The sequence below is a fragment of the Larus michahellis genome, chromosome 18, assembly GCF_964199755.1.
Source record: "Larus michahellis chromosome 18, bLarMic1.1, whole genome shotgun sequence".
Taxonomy (NCBI): domain Eukaryota; kingdom Metazoa; phylum Chordata; class Aves; order Charadriiformes; family Laridae; genus Larus; species Larus michahellis.
Genome location: NC_133913.1, coordinates 8,462,546 through 8,483,536, shown reverse-complemented (window position 1 = coordinate 8,483,536; position 20,991 = coordinate 8,462,546). Strand labels below are relative to the sequence as shown.

At 43.4% G+C, this 20,991-nt stretch overlaps 2 protein-coding genes and 1 long non-coding RNA gene across 3 annotated transcripts; 1 reads left to right on the top strand and 2 right to left on the bottom strand.

Moving 5' to 3' along the window:
- Nucleotides 1–1,300: 1,300 nt before the first annotated feature.
- LOC141732578 (uncharacterized) lies at nucleotides 1,301–3,420 on the bottom strand. Its single transcript, XR_012584136.1, has 2 exons — nucleotides 3,280–3,420; nucleotides 1,301–1,937 (listed from the first exon to the last, which is right to left on the bottom strand). It is a non-coding gene; the product is annotated as an uncharacterized LOC141732578 (long non-coding RNA).
- Nucleotides 3,421–4,011: 591 nt separating this feature from the next.
- On the bottom strand, nucleotides 4,012–4,962 carry LOC141732741 (olfactory receptor 10A7-like). Its single transcript, XM_074562061.1, has one exon. It carries the CDS (start codon nucleotides 4,960–4,962, stop codon nucleotides 4,012–4,014), a length of 951 nt encoding a protein of 316 aa, XP_074418162.1.
- An 11,745-nt stretch (nucleotides 4,963–16,707) lies between these two features.
- LOC141732638 (olfactory receptor 13G1-like) lies at nucleotides 16,708–18,010 on the top strand. The gene has a single exon (XM_074561897.1). The coding sequence runs from the start codon at nucleotides 17,075–17,077 to the stop codon at nucleotides 18,008–18,010; it is 936 nt and encodes a 311-aa protein (XP_074417998.1). The 5' UTR covers nucleotides 16,708–17,074.
- Nucleotides 18,011–20,991: the final 2,981 nt, after the last annotated feature.

The following is a 20,991-nucleotide window of genomic DNA, read 5'->3' as shown; positions in this document are numbered from 1 at the left end:
AACACCTCCCCACCAGAAGCAGAAGTGGCTGCTGCACCAGGGAGCCATCCCATTCCTGCAGCCAAAGTGCACCCACACAAGCACTTCACCCTGCCTTCCTGACACTCTCCCCTGACTTTTCCTTTTCCAGCGGGCCTCAGCATGTCCAAGAGGATACAGGTAGGAAGGCAGTTTTGGACCAGTGAGAAAAACTTGGAAGAAGAGATGTCCATCTTGTGTCTTTATTCTAGACATTGCTGAGCTTGCTTGGAGTCATACACCTCCAGAAAAGTGAATGCGAAAGCGCCAGACATGGAAGGGGTGCTGATATGAATGAAATCTGGGGGCCTACATCAGAAGACAAGGTCCCATTTTCTTGAGGGGCACCGAGATCTCCTTGTTCCCCAGAGGACAGACTATTTAGGTTGAGAGCCGGAGTCACCAAAGTGCACTAGGTAGCTTGGGCATGATCTTGTCAGAGGAGCAGCTACAGTGTAGTCAGATGTCCATGTGCATGACTGTGGAGTAACAGACATGGTCAGACCCTGATTTGCTTCTGGAACAGTGACATTTTCTATTTCCTACCTTGTGGCATTTCAGTAAGCCAGATTTCATCAATTTCTTTTCAGGGATTTTCTTCTCTGTTCTGGTTTTGGCTGTATAGAGTTAATTTTCTTCACAGTAGCTAGTATAGGGCTATGTTTTGTATTTGTGATTTGTGCTGAAAACAGCATTGATAATATAGAGATGTTTTCGTTACTGTTGAACAGTGCTTACACAGAGTCAAGGCCATTTCTGCTCCTCATACCCACTCCACCAGTGAGCAGGCGGGGAGTGCACCAGGTGTTGGGAGAGGATAGGTGACTGTTTAATAAGTAGAGCAAAAGCCACGCACACAAGCAAAGCAATCCAAGGAATTCATTCACTACTTCCCATTGGCAGGCAGGTGTTCAGCCATCTCTAGGAAAGCGGGGCTCCGTCACATGTAATGGTTCCTTGGGAAAACAAACAACACCACTCCAAATGTTCCCCTCTTCCTTCTTCTTTCCCCAGCTTTATAGGCTGATCATGATGTCATATGGTATATGACATCATGATAATAGGCCTTTGGTCAGTTGGGGTCAGCTGTCCCAGCTGTGTCCCCTCCTAACTCCTTGTGCACTCCCAGCCTACTCCCTGGCTGGTTAATAACAGGCCTCAGTTGGCTGCCAGGTGCACACCAAGCTGCTCTGTCCCTCCTCTTTCTCAGCAGGACTCGGGGGAGGAAATAAGGACAGGCAAATTGCTCATCTGATACCATCATGGGCAAAAGAGACTCATCTTTAGGAAATGAATTTAATTTATTGTCAATAACAGAGTAGGAAACTGAGAAATAAAAACAAAACTAAAACCACCTTCCCACCACCTCTCTTCTTCCTAGGCTCAACTTTACCCCTGACTCTTCTACCTCATTCGCCCTGAGTGGCCCAGGGGAATGGGGAATGGAGATTGCAGTTAGTTCATAACATGTTTTGTCTGGCACTTCTTCCTCCTCATGCTCTTCCGCTGCTCCAGCATGGGGTTCTTCCCACAGGATACAGTCCATGAACTTCTCCAACGTGGGTTCTTCCCACGGGCTGCAGTTCTTCAAGAACTGCTCCAGCATGGGTCCTTTTCAATGGGCCACAGTCCATCAGGAACAGACTGCCCCAGCATTGGTCCCCCGCTGGTCACAACTTCCTTCGGGGCATCTCGACCTGCTCCAGCATGGGGTCTTCAGTGGGCTGTGGTGTGGATATCCTCTCCTCTGTGGTTGTCCGTGGGCTGCAGGGGGAGAACCTGCTCCACCATGATCTTCTCCATGGGCTGCAAGAGGTGCTCTGCACCCATCCCCTGGAGCCCTTCTTCCCCCTCCTGCTTCACTGGCCTTGGTGTCTGCAGGGCTGTTTCTCTCACATTTTCTCACTCCTCTCTCACAGCTGCTGTGCGGTGTAAATATGTTATCACAGAGGTGCCACCAGCATCGCTCATTGGCTCTGTTTTGGGTAGTGGTGTGTCTGTCTTGGAGCCTTGGCTCTGTCTGACATGGGGGTAGCTCCTGGTCTCTTCTCACTGAGGACACCTCTGCAGCTCCCCTCCCACTTCCACCCTCAACCCAAGCCACATAAACTCAATACAAACACCATGTGGGATTTCACAGATCTTAAAGAGAGTAATGCAACCCTATCCCAACAGAAACCTGGGCTCACAGCAGGTCACTAAACTTCATCCATAGGGAAGAATGCTATGGATTCCTTTCTCCCTTTTGGAAAGTCTTGTTTACAATAAGCAGATGATTAAAGATTGTCTCATATGCAAAACCAAGCCATGGTGACAGAATTTATTCTCATGGCAGTCACAGATGTGTCGTCTCTGTAGGTTCTACTATTCTTTTCAGTTCCCTGTTTCCTATTTACCCTACCCAGAAACCCCATTATCCCACACCAAGTGACCCAAGTTTAATGTAAAAGCCCCTGGACTCAACCAGGAGTAACTGTCTTGGATGCTTTTATAAGTACTGGCATAAGGATACATTCACAAAGAGATGCATTGTGTCCAAACACAAACCTGGGCCAACGTTCCTTCTGAATGTGTTCATTACATCCCTTTGACTTTCAGTAAGACTCAGCAACAATCTAAAACCAGGCAGCTGGGATAGGGCAAAATTCAAAATTAAGACCCCATGGCATCTAGAGTGCTTTCACGCAGGGTGAGCTATCAGTGAAAAGGAACAAAAGTTTCCTGTATGCCATGGGTTTTACCAGCAAGCTCCATGATTGTATCCAAAATAGCACTATCTTTAGGCAACTACAGAGAAGGCTGAAATTTAACCCTCATGGGTACATGTGAGTGTATAAACAGGTCACTAAACTACATCTGTAGATGTACACTCATTGAGGTCTTTTAGGTTTTCTGTTGGATTGTTGGTTTTATTTTTTTCCCATTCCTGAACCACAAATTCTGCTCCCAGTCAATTTTAGAAACCAAAATGTCAAATCTGGAGCCTGGCCGTAGGGATGGAAGTTTCCCCTGTACTGCACTGGAGAAGAAACCACAGGAGCTACTTGGGAAATCTGGCCAGGCGCTGAGATTACCAGGTGAAATGGCACATACGGAGTGATGCCACACTTTCACAGGGCCACTTGCGGACACAGAACTTACCTGGGTCATGCAGGAGACTAGTTTCAGTGTCCTTCTCTCTCAGAGAAGGCTAGCAGTATTTTCTTCCCCCCACACCCATCCCCCCTCCCCAAAAATGATTACTCCAAGGTCGTAGCATACCTTTTTCTCCGTGTGCTTGTGGAGATCTCAGCTGCTCCTCTTGGAACTGTCCCGTGATCGTGCCTGGATGAATCTCTCCATCTGAGTGATGCAGAATGCTAATTATCCCATGACTCAGACTCTAAGATGCTTGTGGGCACTGTACTATATGAAATGCTTAGTTCTTGCTAGAAACAACAAATGAGCACTAGTTTCTCTTCCTTTCCTTTGCCTTCTCCACACCTTCAATAAAAACCATGAGTCTCTTAAAGAACTGCAGTAATGTCTTTATCACTTTCATGTAGTGGATCCCTTTTCTGCTGGAAGGAATGGAAATCATATAAAATGAAAAGAAAAAAAAAGTGAAAGCAACCTGCCTACTCACTATCAATTGTGTATGCTTATCCTGAAAAGTTCACTGTAAAAGAATATATCTTAAGTGAGAGGGGCAGCTGAACTCCTGCAATGAAAGTGAGAACTTCAAGCCTGAATACCTGAAAAAGATGTGGGAAGTGGGGTGGGTTTTGGCTGCTCTGTTTTAGAAGAAATGTCTGGTATACATTTCATACTCCTCAGGAAGAAATGTAAATGGAAATTCTAAATAATTTGCTTCTGAAGCCAAGAATAAGGACAAGATATTCTCAAGTATGAAACACTTTGCTTCTGGTGTTTCCAGTGAGCTAGTAAACCTTACACACCCACTGAAAGTGGAAATAACATTTTTAAAACACACGTTCTCGGACAAGAAAAGATTTATTTCTTCATCAGCTCAGACATCATTCTGATTAGTACTTCTTTCACATCTTTATTCCTCAGGCTGTAAATCAGAGGGTTTAACATAGGAATTATGGCTGTGTATGTGAAAGGCATAAATTTCTTTGCGTCTTGAGAGTAACTGACTTTGGGCCGTAAGTAAATCAAGGTCCCACTTCCACAGTGCAATGTTACAACAATTAGGTGTGAGGAACAGGTGGAGAAGATCTTGTGTCTACCCTCTGCAGAGGAAATCTTCAGGATGTTGGAGATGATGTAGGCATAGGATACCAGAATGAGACAAAATGGCATAACGATAACCAGTGCTGTGGCTATAACGATCTGCTTTTCATACAAAGAAGTGTCAGTGCAGGAGAGCATGATGAGGGGGGGAATATCACAGAAGAAGTAGTTAATCTTCCTGGGCCCACAAAACGGCAATGCGAACACCCAAGCTGTCTGCACCACGGACACAACATTACCACTGCAGCATGACAGCAGGACCAAGGAAAGACAAACTCTGCTGTTCATGATGATTGCATATCTAAGGGGGTTGCATATGGCCACGTAACGGTCGTAGGCCATGGCTGCCAAAAGGTACCACTCAGTGGCTCCTAAAAAAATCACACAGTAGAGCTGTGCGACACAGCCCATGTAGGAAATGCTCCTGTCCTCTGACAGGAAGTTTACCAGCATCTTGGGAACAACCACCGATGCTGTGGAGATATCCAGGAAGGACAGGACCCGGAGGAAGAAGTACATGGGCATGCGGAGGGAGGGGTGCAGTGTGACCGTGAAGATGAGAAGGTTCCCAAAGATGGTGATGGTGTAAATGAAGCAGAATGTGAAGAACAGCAAGTGCTTCAGTTCTGGGTATCTGGACAATCCAGAGAGGACAAATCCAGTCAGCAGAGTGTGGTTTCCTGGTTCTGGATCATCTGTTGGCTTCATCTGGGAGGAATTAAATGGACGGACTGTCAGAGGGGTAGTCACTGGACCAAGATCACGGTGCTTCAGCCAGAGCCAGTTGCTGAAGTGAGGAGTTTCTTTGAAATCCCTGGAGAGCCACTGGATCAAAGGGTGAAACTCTATAGAGGGCTCAGCTGAACAAAGGAAGAAGGCAATGTCCATGCGTGCTGCAAGTGCGTGATGTTAGCACTCCCTACATTTCATAGTTTGGGACAGTGACCAAGCATACAACTATGAGGAGTTAGTATTTAAGGGTTGGCTCCATTATGGGTGTATGGTTAATTGCTGAGAACATGGGCTCCCCCCACATGTCAGGTCTGTGGTCCCAAGTGGTTTTGTAGGTGTTTTCTGCACTGCAGAGAAAGCCCAGCTGACAGCCAAAACACCCACAGTCCAAAGAAAGCAAAACCAAAACAAATCAAAGCAAACCCAAATACCCATTGTATACAGACAAAAAATGGAAGAAGGAGTAATTAGAGGGAAAGATACCCACAGAGAACACTAATAAAGTGTAGAGGGTGAAGCTCAGTACCATCTCCTTCATTAGTCACATTGCCTCATTACCGTGGTGAGTGTTGCTGTGTGTGCGATGCCAATGGGATATTCATGCAGCGCTGTGCCAGCCGTGGTACCTCTGTGTTTTCTTTCTGCCCAGAATGGGAAACTGATGCACAGAAGGAGAGAAGAAATTAGCCTGGCACAGAGGAGAAAGTGGTCATTAATTCTGCGTTCTTCCGACTTGTCATCTCTTCCCAAAGGGGCAACCAACCTGTGGACGACACCAGTAAATCTCAAGGCACAGAATGCATTTGGGCAGCAGAAATGTATGCATATATGGGCACACAGCAGGGAAGCACCTTTTCCACTGTGCACACATGGACCTGGTCAACAGACCACCACTCATAGAGAAGGACACATCATCAGAGCAAGAGCAGTGCACACAGCCCTGCCATGATGCAATCATTTCTCATACTGACTTCATCTAAATTCTTTCTGCCAAAACTTCACTCACACAAGATGCCTTTCTGTCAGCGTTCTTTTCTGACATGAACATGAAAATGAAAGCTGTGGAATTGGGAGTCACAGATGATTTTAGCTTACAAGCACAATAAAGAAACTCCTAATGTTCTTGGGCATTTAAAGGTCTGATGTATTTAAAAGGAATCTTTCTGGTTTTGACTGATTCCGTTAACAAAGAAATGAAAGAACACTGTGCTATTTGAAGCTCCAAAGTCTGAGAGATACCTCAATATAACCTGTGCGTAACAGAATAGAGAATGACATCAAATATTTTCTGCAGTTTGTAATGGCACACATTCACACCAGTTTTCTTAACTTGTCAGATCCATGCACCTGAAGTTGAATCTACCTAATTCTGCTCTTTGATCCCTTACTAAAGTTTTAGACTATCGCTTTGGTCATCAGCTGTTAATTAAAGTCAGTAAGTCTCACAGCAGTCATTGGTTTACTGAACAGAAACTGAGAGAAACAACTGAGAGAAACAACTCTCACTTTGTGTAATTCTTGTTTAGTGCCTATGAGGACCTTCAAGTTTTGGTCTTCACTCTTCCTTGGATTTGCTTTATGTATTCACAAAGAGCATTTTGAAGTAAGTGTCCTACCTTCAGCAGTTCTGTCATCCAGTGGATCATGCAGAACGGATCATCCAGAACGGATCATGCAAATTTCACTAGAAGTATTTCCCTTGTTTTCTTACATTAAGGACAGTGTTGGGCTGATGACTCCTACAGTCAGCTTACATTGCAGATTTTAAATTGTATGTTAAATGTAGATTCTCTCCTGCCACATCTTGAATAATCTGTGACATTATCACATGGTATATTCCATGGGACATCAGGCAAGTTTTCTCTGAAACACGATAAATGGAATTTACCTGCCCTTCACACAGATGTCATAATGCTAGTTGTCAAAGATTAACCTCACAGAGAAGAAGTAAAAGAATTTGTTAAAGTTGTTTCAATTTAGTTGAATTGGGTGCAACTGAAAAGACAGAGTCCTTAATGCATCTTTATTTTTTGTGGCCAAGAGGAGAACAGCTGAGCTACCTCTGATACATGACTTACTCCACGATTAAATAGACTCTCTTGAAATCCCCATTTAACCTATGGGTGGGATTGATTTCAGCTGATTTTAGAAATGTCATAGTTGGTTGTTCAGAACTTAATGCTCTCTCTGTGGGCAATGGGAGGCAACAAGGTAATGATATCTTTACAACAGCAGATGAAACACTATTTTGAATGGCAACTTTCCCTCCATAGTCTGCAAAGTGGGACCAGAGTGACTCCTTCAGATTTAGGCATATCATGTCTTACATGACTAATGCTATGAACTGTGCATCCTGAACCAGCTGAAAAATAGCTGGAAACATCAAGGGATGTGTGATTCAAAGGACAGAATTAGCTTGATCTAGCCTACTGCCTTCGCCTAATTGCAGTGGATTAGAGGAAGAGCTATCTCCTGTAGCAGAGGTTTCATTCACATTTGAATCTTTAATCTTAACTTTGAATTTTTCCCTTCCCTTCCCTTCCCTCATTTCCATTTTCACCCTCCTTTTTTCCCTTCCTTCTTTCAGTAGGAACAAACAAACAAACAAACAAAAATCAGATTTGAACTGGAATTACTTACTGGAATTAAACGTGTACCTATTGACAACCTAACAAAAGGTTCTGAGTATCTATTCCATAATAAAGTTGCACTTAAATTTAGTCAACCTCTCTTTTACAGATGAGAAGCAAATTCATTGAAAATAAAAGACTTGGTCATTGAGTACAAAACTATAGTTTCTTCCGCATTTGGATTCATGGATTTCATTTCACTTTTTTTGCCTGGTGTACCTTATTTGCATAGGTCAAAGATCTGTCTTTACATTTTTGGCTTTGATTATTTCGCATGATCTTTTCCGTGTATTTCCACGAAGAGGATTTCAGCTTCAACCAATTGTTGAAGGTCTCTTTAGAATGGCCTGAGAACCAGAAATGTTTAGATAAAAACTTCTCCATTTTTGCTGTCTTTACACAAGTTTTGCTCTGAAATGTCCCATGCTTGTAATGCATGTTCTTTCTGAGTAACCCAGTTGCCAAGGAAGATCAGAAAAAAAAATGTTATTCTCTAGGTACTCTAAGTGCTGTGTCTTCAGCAGCAGTGTCATCACTACTGACATCCAGTACCTAAAAGACAGAAAAGAGTAGATGGCCACACACTATTTAGCTTAAATATTTTACTAAGTGTGCAGTATTTGGACTTGCTCTGTGGAATCTGTCCAAACTGATGTCCTTTCTGTGGGTTTCATCTTACTAGAGAATGAATATAACCTCAATCTCATTTAAAATCACAACTGTTTCTGAACACTATATTATTTCAGCCTAACAGTGACTCAGGTCCAGCATACATTGGGTCTGATCTGACGAAGCATAGCCACATGAATTATTTTGATTCACACAAGAAATCACATTGTTTGCACCAGGAATTAAAAATTATGTAAGGAGTGTCTCAAATTTACTAGCAAATTTCTCTAGAAGTACACAAAAAAATACTTTTCGGTTAACTTAGGATTGGTACTACAAACTTAATTCATCTAAGTAGCCCTGACATGCAGAGTCTGAAGAGCCATGGAACCAATTATTGCATGAGACAATATTCAAATTAAGACTTTTTAAGTTGTTCATTGTCAAGAGTGTGAGAACGGAAAATATCAGGCAAGTTTACAGCTTTTGTTTCTTGAATTCTTTGAGACGCCCTTAGACACCTGCTTTAATACTTAAAGTACTCTATGGAGACATTGGGAAAAAGGATTTTTGTCCTTCAAATGGATAAGAAATCTTTGTTTTCTCAAAGAACAGCCACATTTTTCATCTCTTTTGTTGGGGTTTTTTGAGTTGAGCTTAAAGTAAGCGCTACACTTACAGTGCAGTTACTGTTCAACAGTACCTGAACCATGACCTTTCTGTTAAAGACCTACAAGGAGGGGAATCTCAAAGGGAAACAGCCACAACCAGTTTGGAACTGGAAAAGCATATACAGTTCTCTGTTTTTGGAGACTGAAGGAATGTTCCATCTTTTTTTCCATTTCTTCTATGAGTGATTGACAGAATCTTTAACTTGTAGTCTGAAAATGTGATATGAAAGACAGAAAGAAAGTAAAACCTATGTCGCAGAATTGTGACCTTCCTCAAGTTAACTGTTTACATGTAAGTTAGTTATTTATAGTCTGCAGAGCCATGAGAAAGAGGAATCTGCAGAGAACGATTCATCACATAACAAGATAGTCATAATTGAAACTAGGGCAAAGCATCTTTGTTCCATGAACTGAATAAATATATTAGTACAATTATGCTTATAAATTAGAATTTTCACTTAAATATATTTCATAGAATCATAGAATGTCTTAGGTTGGAAGGGTCCATAAAGATCATCTAGTTCCAACCCCCCTGCCATGGGCAGGGACACCTCCCACTAGACCAGGTTGCTCAAAGCCCCATTCAGCCTGGCCTTGAACACCTTCAGGGATGGGGCATTCACAGCTTCCCTGGACAACCTGTTCCAGCACCTCACCATCCTTATAGTGAAAAATTTCTTTCTCATATTGAAGATATGGGAGAAAAAGAAAGCAGAAAAATATGTCAGTATGCAATAGCTTTCCCTTAACTTTTTATGTTACTATTTGTCCAGCTCGTACAATACAATTGAAAATCTTTGCAGATTGGGTGTGCTCTCAGTTCACATTGTTTTGGCCTATTTTGAAATTCTGTGTGAATCCCAAACCGTTGCCAGGGCCTGAGTGTACCAGGAGGTTCTGCAGCCTCCTCCTCCTTCTGCCCATGCCACAGGACTTAGCTCCCTATACTTAAAGTCAGCTCTGATCTGGCACCTTAAATCAGACCAGTAAACAAACAGCTATGCTGTGAGAGGCCTCCTCAGGAACCATCATCTTTTGGCTTGGAATCTGCTTTTAATGTCAAACTCTTGCTTTGCTTCCTCGTCTGAACTATGTTATAGGTGTGCCTACGCGCAGCCTTGTGCCTTGTTGTTCCTGAGGGAAAAAAAAAAGGCGTGGAGTGCCTCGGCTTCTCCCAAGTACTGTGTCACTGTCTACCCTGCACTGCTGAGCAGTAGGCCAACATTATCTTTTCATTTCCTTTCTTTTTTTCTGCCAAGGAATTACGGGCAACATCTTATTAACCATCATATCCCTGGCTACTTTCAATTGCAGAAGAGTTTTGTCTTTCCTAACTCCATACCTATATAGCCTGTATTTCTCCTGGGTAGCCCATTGCCACTTCCACCTTTTGAGTACTTCTTTTTTGCATCCGAGTTCAGATGGGAGTTTTTCATTCATCCATGTCAGCCAAACTTACCGCACTAGTTCAACTTTCTATGTGTTGGTCAGGACCATTCTTGTGTTTTGAGTCAGAGTCCTCCTCAGAGATCAATCAGCTCTTCTGCGGCCGCTTGACCCTCCAAGGCCTTGTGTGATCCAGCCAAGCAGCTCCCTGAAAAAGGCAAAAACTGCTCTCCTGAAATATAGGGTTGTAGTTATGCTATTTATATTATTCACTTCTGTCAGCTTTTCAGATTCACGGTCACTGAAGCCAAGGCTGCCCTAAACCTTCACATGCAAAATGTTTTCTTATCGGTTGTTTATGAGTATTAGGTCCATCACAGCATCTTCCCTAGACAGCTCTTCAGTCACTTCTGACAAGGTATTTTATTTGACCTACTCCAGTGGTGCCCAGTGACAGGACAAGAAGTAATGGGCACAAACTTGAACACAGGAAGTTCCACCTAAACATGAGGAGGAACTCCTTTACCCTCAGAGAGGGCAGAGCCCTGGCACAGGCTGCCCAGAGAGGTGGTGGAGTCTCCGTCTCTGGAGACATTCCAACCCCGCCTGCACGCGTTCCTGTGTCACCTGCTCTGGGTGACCCTGCTCTGGCAGGGGGGCTTGGAGGGGATGATCTCCAGAGGTCCTTCCAACCACTATCGTTCTGTGATTCTGTGAATATATAAGTAGGGGTTGGCCGGGGGGCAGGAATCTGCGATCACTGCTCGGGATGGGCTAGGCATCCGGTTCACTGGGTGGTGAGAGTGACTTGTGTTGTATTACCTTTTATTGTATATTCTTTTACCATTATAATGATTGTCATTGCTATTTCCCTTTTCTGTTATTGTTCTATCAAGCTATTTTTTCTCAACCCACAAGTTTGTTTTTTTGGTATTTTTTCCTTTTCCTCTCCATTTTTCCCTCTTCTCCCTGCCCTTCCGGGAGGCAGGGGAAGAACTGAGAGAGTGGCTGTATGGTCCTAGCTGCCAACTGGGGTTAAACCCCAACAGTCTTTTTTGGTGCCCAACGTGGGTACAAAGGTGAGGCTGCAGGAATGGCCTCTGTGAGAAGAGCAGCATGATGTTTCCTGAAGCAATTGCAGGCCATGGGAAGGACCCCACTGGAGAAGGGGAAAAGATGAGGAGGAAAGAGCAGCAGGGAAGAATCGTTATGTACTGACCATAACGCCCCCATCCTCCACACCCTCCGCACTGCTTGAGGTGGTAGTCAGAGTAGGGTGGCGGAGTCAAGAGTAATGGAGAGAAGCTGAGCCTGGAAAAAGGGGAGAGGCAATGTGTTGTTCTAATTTTTGTCTTTGTTTCTCATTACTCAAACCTATTTTAATTGGTAGTAAAGGAAATTCATTTTCCCCAAGTGAAGCATGTTTTGCCCGTGACGGTATTAAGGTGAGTGATCTCCCTGACTTTACCTTGACCTGTTTTCTCCCCCTGTGCTGTTGAGGAGGGAAAATGAGAGACCAATTGGGTGGGAGTTCCGCCTTTAGCATACATTAATATATCACAATAACACACCAACATTCTGGCTCTTACTGAACAGCCCTTGCGCAGCATCAAGGCTTTCTCTTTTGCCCCCTGCCCCCATGCACACACAGAGAGTAGGCTGGAGGAGGGCAATAGGTTGGGAGGGCGCATAGCCAGGACAGCTGACCCAAACTGACCAAAGGGATGTTCCATGCCATATGACATCACGCTCAGCGATAAAAGCTATGGGAAAAGAGGAGGAAGGGGGAGCATTATTGGTTATGGCATTTGTGTTCCCAAGCAACCAATGTGCTGATGCTCTATTTTCATCAGCAGCATGTGCTGATGCTCTGCTTTCCAGGCATTGACTGGATGCCTGCCTGCCGATGGGAGGTAATAAATGAATGCTGCGATGCTTGCACACGCAGCTTGTGGTTTTCCTACTAAACTCCCATTATCTAAATCCATGAATCTTCTCTCCTTCCTTCCATTTTCTCACCATCCCACAGGAGAAAGGAGTCAGAGAGAGGCTGTGTGGGTGTTTGGCTGTCGGCTGAGTCACCCCCACAGAGCATTAATTGATACAGTCAGTGGAGTCTGGAGAATGAACCAGCTCACTCAGAAGTGGGCCCTCACTTGCTCAGATGAGGTGATCTTTATATGCGGCTGAATGTATTGAGTAAGGACTAAAGACAGTCACCCACACGTACACACCTGCTGCCACCTGATACATCCTAGGATGTCTCCTCTGGCAACCACCTGTACCTCCAAAAGGGAACAGGTCTACCTCTACACTCTGTCCATCACCACAGGCAAGAAATGGACTTTTCTAGCTCGTGTTCACAATGAGGTAAAGACCTTTACTTGCTAGATCTGTGCACCAACAGAAGTCTTCAAATCTGTAAAATTACCTTTCAGCAAAACAAGTCAAATTTCCTACGCCTTCATTCCTTTTGTGTACAAACATAAACAGGCTTGAGAGAGAGGCAAGCTAGAGAGAGTTTATTTTGATTTACGTCATGTATGAAGATTTTTAAAAGCCTTGCTTTTGAGACTAAAAGTAACTTACACTCGCAAAACCATTTATTTTGATAGAAATATTTAATTAAGGAATTATATTTTTCTTCTATCCACCATGGGGAAAATTAATAGGAGCTCGTGATATGCTGGCGGCAAAGCCACTAATGGTGTATTTGGTGTATTCTGAAAACAATAATGACTGTGCTTTACGCTCTTGACCCTCATTTAGCATAGGAGGGAATTTAGGCAATATTTTCCATGAAGTTTCACACGTTCACTCTTTGTTGTTTGGTTAAGATCGTAATAAATCATAAATAAATGAATACATAAATAAATAGAGGATGAAATATTTCCAGTGTGCTGTACTACACAGGAAAATTGCCTCTTAGAAGCATCTCAGAGATCAGACGCATATAAGTCCTGTGTTTCTGACATTTCCGTGCCACAGCCAAAAAGGACAGCTGCATGTTGTTGCACTTCTATGTCCCTCCAGGGAACATCTTCCCATCTGTACAGAAGGCATCTCCGTCTGTTTTCTGCTGAAAAGAAGGGGAAAGAAGGGGCAGACTGCGTGGAAGACAAAGCTGGGAGAGAAAGGAAGAAGATACTGAGGGTTCAGGTACTGGAAGCATTTTAAAGCAGTCAAAGAATACTGTTGCTCTCATCCTAGAGAGCTGAGGTTTAAACATCTCCAAGTATAAGTAGCACTGTTACATCAAAAAAAAAGAAAAGGTGACTGCTGTCTTCATGCTTGATTGCTTGCCGCTATGAGGGAGCAGCTGTCAATTATTAAAAAAAAAAAAAGAAAGAAACATATCAACCTGCAGTAATCTGCAGCAACGTTCATGCAGCATTCTGCATGCACTGATCATTCCTCCCTTATCTTAGGAAACCGCATACTAAGTTGCTTGTATTGTGTTTGAACACAGAAGTCACATAACTAAATGGCTTGATGCAGTTATATCCAGAAATCATGTAGAAGGAGACATCCATGCAGTCTTTTCATTTACTATACCTATAAGTTAGTACAATCAATATCATACATTTAATAATACTTTTATAAGCCTAGGATGACTTGAAGGCGACACTCTGCTCTGGACAGGGGATTCCCTGGGGCGTGCTGGTAGAAGGAATCTGCAGCCTTAGTACTCAGTGAAAGGTCTGTGATGACAGCTGAGGTGAGATCAGGAAGGAGTAAATGGAAGATTTCGTGTAATGCACAACTTACTACTGCTTCTGAATGAATGCCCAAAATTCATTTCCTGTCAGGCCAAAGCAGAGGCAGCTGTTGGAAGTGGCAGTGCCTGGAGGGCTGGGGTCCCAGAGGACACCTCACCCCAAGCTGCAGGGGCCATCGCATGATCTAGGACCCAGCACAGGGACTGAAGCAGCAGCTGCAGTGCCTCCTGCCAGGGTTTCCCAGAGCAGATGGACCCCTCCAGGCACATTCACATGTGCACCCCTGGCAGGACTACATCTTCAGGCTGGCCACACAGATCAATGTGGATAGAAACACTCTGCAAATGCTGATGGCACCTATCCCGATTCACCTCTGGCTGATCAGGTTGAGGATCTGTCAGTGGAGCATACATACGAGTGTAAACATACATACATGTACACATACGATACAGATCTCCCAGTCACTGCCCTAGACACTTAGAGTGTGCAGTGCCTGTCCTTGAATCCCCAGTTACCCTCACATGGGCCTGTGTGTCCTGAGGTCCAGCACCACTACAACAGCTGGCACAGACCCAGACCGACCTACAAACCTCCCACAAACATGAGCAATCCCACACAGGCACACTGTGCATCTCCCCACAGCTGGGCTGAGATACTCAGTCTACCCAGTAACTGACCTGGGACCTCCACCAACAGCTTCCCTGTTCCCATCCCATTGCGAATAAAGTTCTGTGTTTCATTCATGGTTAAAGGAATCATTCTGAAACTTCTTTTCCTCTCTTCCTGTTTAATATGAATACAGGCTTTACAGAAGCCTGCATAGTTTGCCACCTTAACAGCTCCTCAGGATAGGGGCGATGTGCATGAAAATATGAGAAAAACCATGAACTAATCCTTCTTTAGGCTATTTTTTACAGGAACCCCTCCTTTTCCCCTTGGGAATTATTAAGCTGTCATAAGGTCCCACTAAGCCTTCTGTTTTCCAGGAACAAGAAACTCAGTTCCCTGAGTCTCATCAAATACAGTGTGTTCTTCCAGCACCTTGGCCATCTTACTTATCTCCACCGGACTCACCCAAGCTTATGAACATCTTTCTTATACAGGAGGACCCCATACTGGATGTGCTATTCCAGATTCTGTCTAACCAGTGCTGGGTAAAAGGGAATAAACACTTCCCTCCATAGCCTGCTGGCTGTCCTCCTCATGATACAGCCCAGTACACTGTTAGTTTTCAAGCCCAAGAATCATAACCAGCAAGTCTGAGTAGAAATCAGCTTTACTAATACCAGGGTTGTCAAGGAGGGAAAATGAAGAGAAACTTCTCCCCTAGAGGCAAATTAGGTAACAAACCTGTCTGGGTCTCACTCCACGGGGCATTTGGTTATTGCAGGTCATGACTTCAGTGCTGAACTGAGTTAGAAGTACTTGCCTCCTCCTCTTGGGGCATGCTTTTGAGCTCATTCTAGCCTCCATTCATGAGGGAGGAGAAACCTCCAGCAGAAATTACCTTGATAGATGGGGTGCATTTTAAGATACTATTTCAGAAAGGCTTGTGAAGACTATTTGTGCTTCTGATGAAAGGTGAGAATATTAATCCTTTGCTGCTGGGTCCTTTTCTATTTTCTTTGCTGTTTTCTCTTTCGTACATTCTTCACTGGGTCTAATAAAGCAACAATGAATTATATTCCTTGTTCTATATTTGTCTGACTCTTTCAATGCTATAGGTAAACAGAACTAACTATTACAGTCTTAAATTAATACTTTAGTGTCAGGAACTCCATATCTCCACCTTCAATATCTCCATCTTCAATTCAATGGGAAATGAGCAGAGACTTGGTCCACACTTTTCATTCCAGTAATGCCTTAATATTGTATGAAAAATATGATCACTGGAGATTCATTCAACCCCAAGTTAGTCACCTAATTCTGAGCTAAGTTTTAATCAACACAGGGGAGAAAATGCTGGTGCCTCTGCACGGTGATTCGGGTAAACCATCTTAGACTTGTGTCTTCATCAAGAGATGAGTGTGCTATAGATGAGTCAGTCTCTCTCAGTTGACACCAGTGAAAGGGGAAATCTCCATCAGACTCTGTTTGCAGGTCGCCTGGAAGTGCAGGGAGATGAGTTGAATTCCACTGAAGAGCTAATTTTGTACCATTGCACTACAAGGCAGAAATTATAACTCTGTTTCTTGTACCTGAGTATGAGAACCTCTGCTTGGTCATTTGGAATGGAATCCCAGGCACAATTTTAGATTGTCAAAATGGGATGAACCAGATGGAACTATGTAAAATCTACTAGTAATGACCATATTTGGGAAGATCGCCAGTTGCAGCTAGCAGCACTCTAGTTTGGTGAAATGCAAGCCCAGAGACAGCTTCAACCTTACACTGCTGAGTAAATCCTCATGCAGACAGTCTCTGATCTCTCCATTATCAGCCAGATTCCTGGAGGACAATCACCAAAGATGGTCAGAAACGTTAACCTTTTCTGCTTGCAATTAATAGGCATGTACCTTCAGTAGCTGAGATCCCTTCATAACCCTGATCGGTCATAGTTAAAGTATGTAGGGTGCATGATACACAGCTGCTAAACAAGTTTCTCCGTTCCTCAGGGAACACTGAAATTCTTTTTAAAAAGTAATTATTTACATTACGTATTTATTTATAAATTAGTAAATCAATATCGCTGTTCTCTTCTGTCTATCTGTTACTCTGTGGTACAACGACACAATATTCCCTATTCCTCTCCTTGCGTTCACTTCTGAAAGGTGTTGCTTTTAGCCCAATGCAGACTTATTTTGCACCCAAACAGCACTGGAAGAAATTAGGTTTCAGCATCTAAGTTTGGGGATTCGTGTGTAGAAGTCTAAGTCCATACCACAGTCAGGGAAGATCCACTATGCAATGTGATTGCTTTAAAATGTCTCTGATACTATTTCAGGAGAAAAAGAAAAGAAGAGAAAGGGAAAAAAAAGGAAAAACCCCAAAAGTCCTGTTAGCGTTGAATATGTTCTGGCCATGATGCAGTAATGTCTTTATTTTTGTTCCTACGTAGGGGACCCCAAGGCAAATGCACCCACAGAATCTCACCAAGGTCTCTGAATTCATCCTTGAGAGTGTTTTTGACAACCCTCACCTCCAAGGTCTCTATATTGCAATATCTTTGTGTGTCTACCTCACTGCTATCCTCAGCAACTCATTTGTCATTATAGCTACCATTGTCCACCCACGGCTTCACAACCCTATGTACTTTTTCATCTCCAACCTGGCCATCCTTGACCTGGTAATTATCTCCTCAGTGCTGCCCAAGATGTTGGAGAACCTGATCCTGGGCAAGAACACCATCTCATTTGAGGGTTGTGTAGCACAGCTCTACATCTTCACTTTCTCAGGCTCAACAGAGCTTATACTGTTAACAGTCATGTCCTATGACCGGTACCTGGCCATCTGCCGGCCTCCTCACTATGTAAGCATGATGAGCAAGGGGACTTGCATCACTTTAATGGCTGGTGTCTGGGGAATCGGTACTGTCAATTCCCTCATAAACACCCTTCTTGTGGCACAGTTGGACTTTTGTGGGCCAAATTTAGTCCAAAATTTCTTATGTGAGATACCCCCAGTCCTTGCCCTGTCCTGCAGCTCAACCTATCTCAGTGAAATCATGGTTTACACGGCAGACATCATCTTAGGCATGGGAAACTTCCTGCTGGTCATCCTCTCCTATTGCCTTATCATTATCACCATCCTGAAGATCCAGGGTTCTGAAGGGAAGTGGAAAGCCTTCTCCACCTGCTCCTCACACCTTGCTGTTGTTGGCTTGTTCTACTCCAGCATCATCTACACCTATATCCAGCCAACTAGCGCTCTATTAGAAAAGAAAAACAAACCAGTGAGCATTATGTATGCTCTGGTGACTCCCACTGTGAACCCTCTGATCTACAGCTTGCGAAACAAAGTCATCAAAGCGGCATTCTGTGAATTTGTATCATTTCTCAGGAAAAGTTAATACACGTAGCCACATCCCCATCCTTGTCGGCCCTGTTCTGCATGGTCCACGCTCATGGGTAGTCGCAGTGTTGTGTCAACCTTTGCTGCTAATAAGGGTGATGTTGTTTTCAGTGAAGTTCGTATGGCTGCAACAATGGTAGTTCTTAAGAAGAAATAATCTGAACTGAGGATACTCAGAGCAGGCTGAGGTGAAGTGTACCTTAGAAGTGTTTGTTGCTTTGAATCCAGTGATCTCTTGAGTCAATCTCTAGTTTTGGTCAGCAGAGAGGAAAAGGCGCTTTAAAGAGGTAATGCCTCTGAATTTTCCAGACCTCCTTCTGCTTCTGAGATTCTCCCTTAAAGGTCTGTTTCTCCCTATTGTAAAGTAGAATGCCCTCCTACCATTACCTCAGCCCACCTATTGATAAACTATCCAACATTTATGTTTCTAATGTTTTTTATATAGAAAAGCAGATCTTTGCTTAAGAACATAAAAATCATTAATCAAATCATCATTTAATATTATGAGAAACAAATCTCCATGATTATCTGCTCAATCTCAGGCTATTGGTCATGATTTTCCCTCATTCTTCTCCAGATTTACTTTTGTTAAGACACTGCAAAGGAAAACAATAAAAAGAAACAGCCTAAGTAGATAACAATAGAAATACATTATTTTTGAGATATGCTTCTACAACTATTTGTGTGCCCTTGGATTTTTAGATGGTGTGTAAAATCCTGTGTGTACTTGTCTTCTGAAGGATATACTGTATGCCTCAGAATACACTCCTGTCCTCATGGGGTGCAGATATTTGTCCACCAGAGATGGACTTCTAAATCCTCGTCACAGTTAGTGGAACTCCATCTTGTTGAACAAAGTGAAAAAAATGTTAACAAAATTACTTTACTTAACACTTTGGGGAAGAAATTTTAGGGGATGTAGGCTCACTTTCAGTAAACCGATGATTACTTTCACTGCTTTCTTGGTTGCTTTACCTTTTATTGCCATAATAGAAGGAAAGAAGGAGGAAAGGAAAGACTGAGGAACTTAACGATCTAAAAACAAATATTAAAAAAAAAATTAATCTTCTCCATATTGCCTTTGCATTTTGCTTACGGTTTCAGAGAGTTTATCTTCTAGAGGATATACAACTATTTTTGGAGTATTTTGGTGTTTTTTCTTAGAGATTAAGAATCACGTGTTCAAAGAAGAAATAACTTTACCTGCTGTAAGGAGGGCAGTGACCTCATGAAACTTTAGAAACCACCTGTGAAACGAAATTCCTCTGATCTTATCATCTATGCTTTTTTGGTTCCAGTGGGAAACAATCCCAGAGACAGCCAGATGAAGTAAATTTAGTTCAGAATCAGCTACGTTAGGGAAGGTTAGGAGACACCTATGTAATTTCTTCAGAGCCTGTAGGGTTTGTCTCTACATCTTGCTCTTACAAATATTTGTAATACATACCAAATCCTAAGGCAAATGAGTGCACTTTATTTCAAATGGCATGCTGATTTTAATCAGCAGAGTTTTTATTTCTTGCAAGTGAAAGGAATGTTGTATGCCTATGTTCTCACCTTAAATATTGAACAGTTTTGCAGCCCTGCCAGAGCTCCTGACTTGGGACACACTGTTAAAGCCGTGCAGAGAAAGACTTCTACAGAGCAATGCCATGCCAGTCATGTCAGGGACCTGTGACAGAGACTACTGTTCATATGAGGACCCAGCTCCCAAAACGCCACCCCAAAACTTCTTGCTGTCCAGTTCCACCTGCCGCCCTGCAGCTGAGATCCTACCTGCCACATCCTTTACACTAGATTGTCCAAGCGTTTCTTCCACAGATACACTGGTCTCTCCACCCCCTGGGACAACCTCTCCTGGTTCTGCCTCATTGCTTCTTCACACTTTATCTGTTCTTTCTTTGCATAAAGCTCTTTTCTCCAGAGAATCCACAATGCTGAAGGAAAGGGCTGATCAGCCTCTCTCCAGTTCAATCAGAAGAAGGGATGCAGCACACCAACTCTAATGCTGCCTGGGATTCTTCTCAGCTACTTTTTGGGGCTGGTAGCTTTTAGTTACCTAAAGATAAACATTTGGTAACATTTTGGTTAGTAATCTCTAATTTAGTAATCTCTAATTTAGTAATAAGTAATCTCTGCAGCCAACAGGTGATACTCCTGTAGGACACGTGTGTGTCTTGCACCTTACCTGCCAGCTCCTATGGCGTAAGATGCTCATACTTAAGCAATTCATCCCCAACCCGAAGGGAGGGAATAATTGACTCACACAGCTTTACAATTCTAAGAACTACAAAGCAAAGGCAACTTAGAACCCTTAAGCTCTCCTTTGAGCCAGAGCATAAAGGCAGGCAGGATCCATCCACATGGCAGCCACATAACTCCACTTTTTTTGGACAGAAATATTAGGGAAAATAAACAGTTGTCTCCAGATGTTCATTTCTCTACAGCGCACATCAGGGAGGACGGGTTCCAGGTTGACTACTGGCATTTAGAAATAATATTTTTAGCTTTTCTAGTTATACACAGAGCTGAGGTCAACCTCACTGCAAAACTGAAGGTGTTAATTACAGGCAATGGTCAGGATAGGCAGTCACATCTTATTGTGAGCCAGTCACAGTCTGGCTCTGGACGAATGGGATCCACCTGCTACTCGTGGTATCCGCATAGGTGCAGATGAACTCTGCAGTGCTCTTGGAGAAAGCCCATGGGATCTGCCCGTACAGAACAGATACGGGCCTCTGGAGACAGACGATGAGGTAATTAAGTATGCAATAAAGCCCCATCCGGGGAATTGCCAAAGCAGCCAGCTCCAGGCATTAAGACTGCTTCTGTGAAGAGCAGGAGGAGGGCAATACTCATAGGGGGTTCCATTCTGAGGGGAACTGAGCGTGCCATATGCAGGCCGGACCCTTCCCACAGGGAGGTCTGCTGCCTCCCTGGGGCCCGCGTTAAGGATATAGCCAGGAAGCTTCCTGGCCT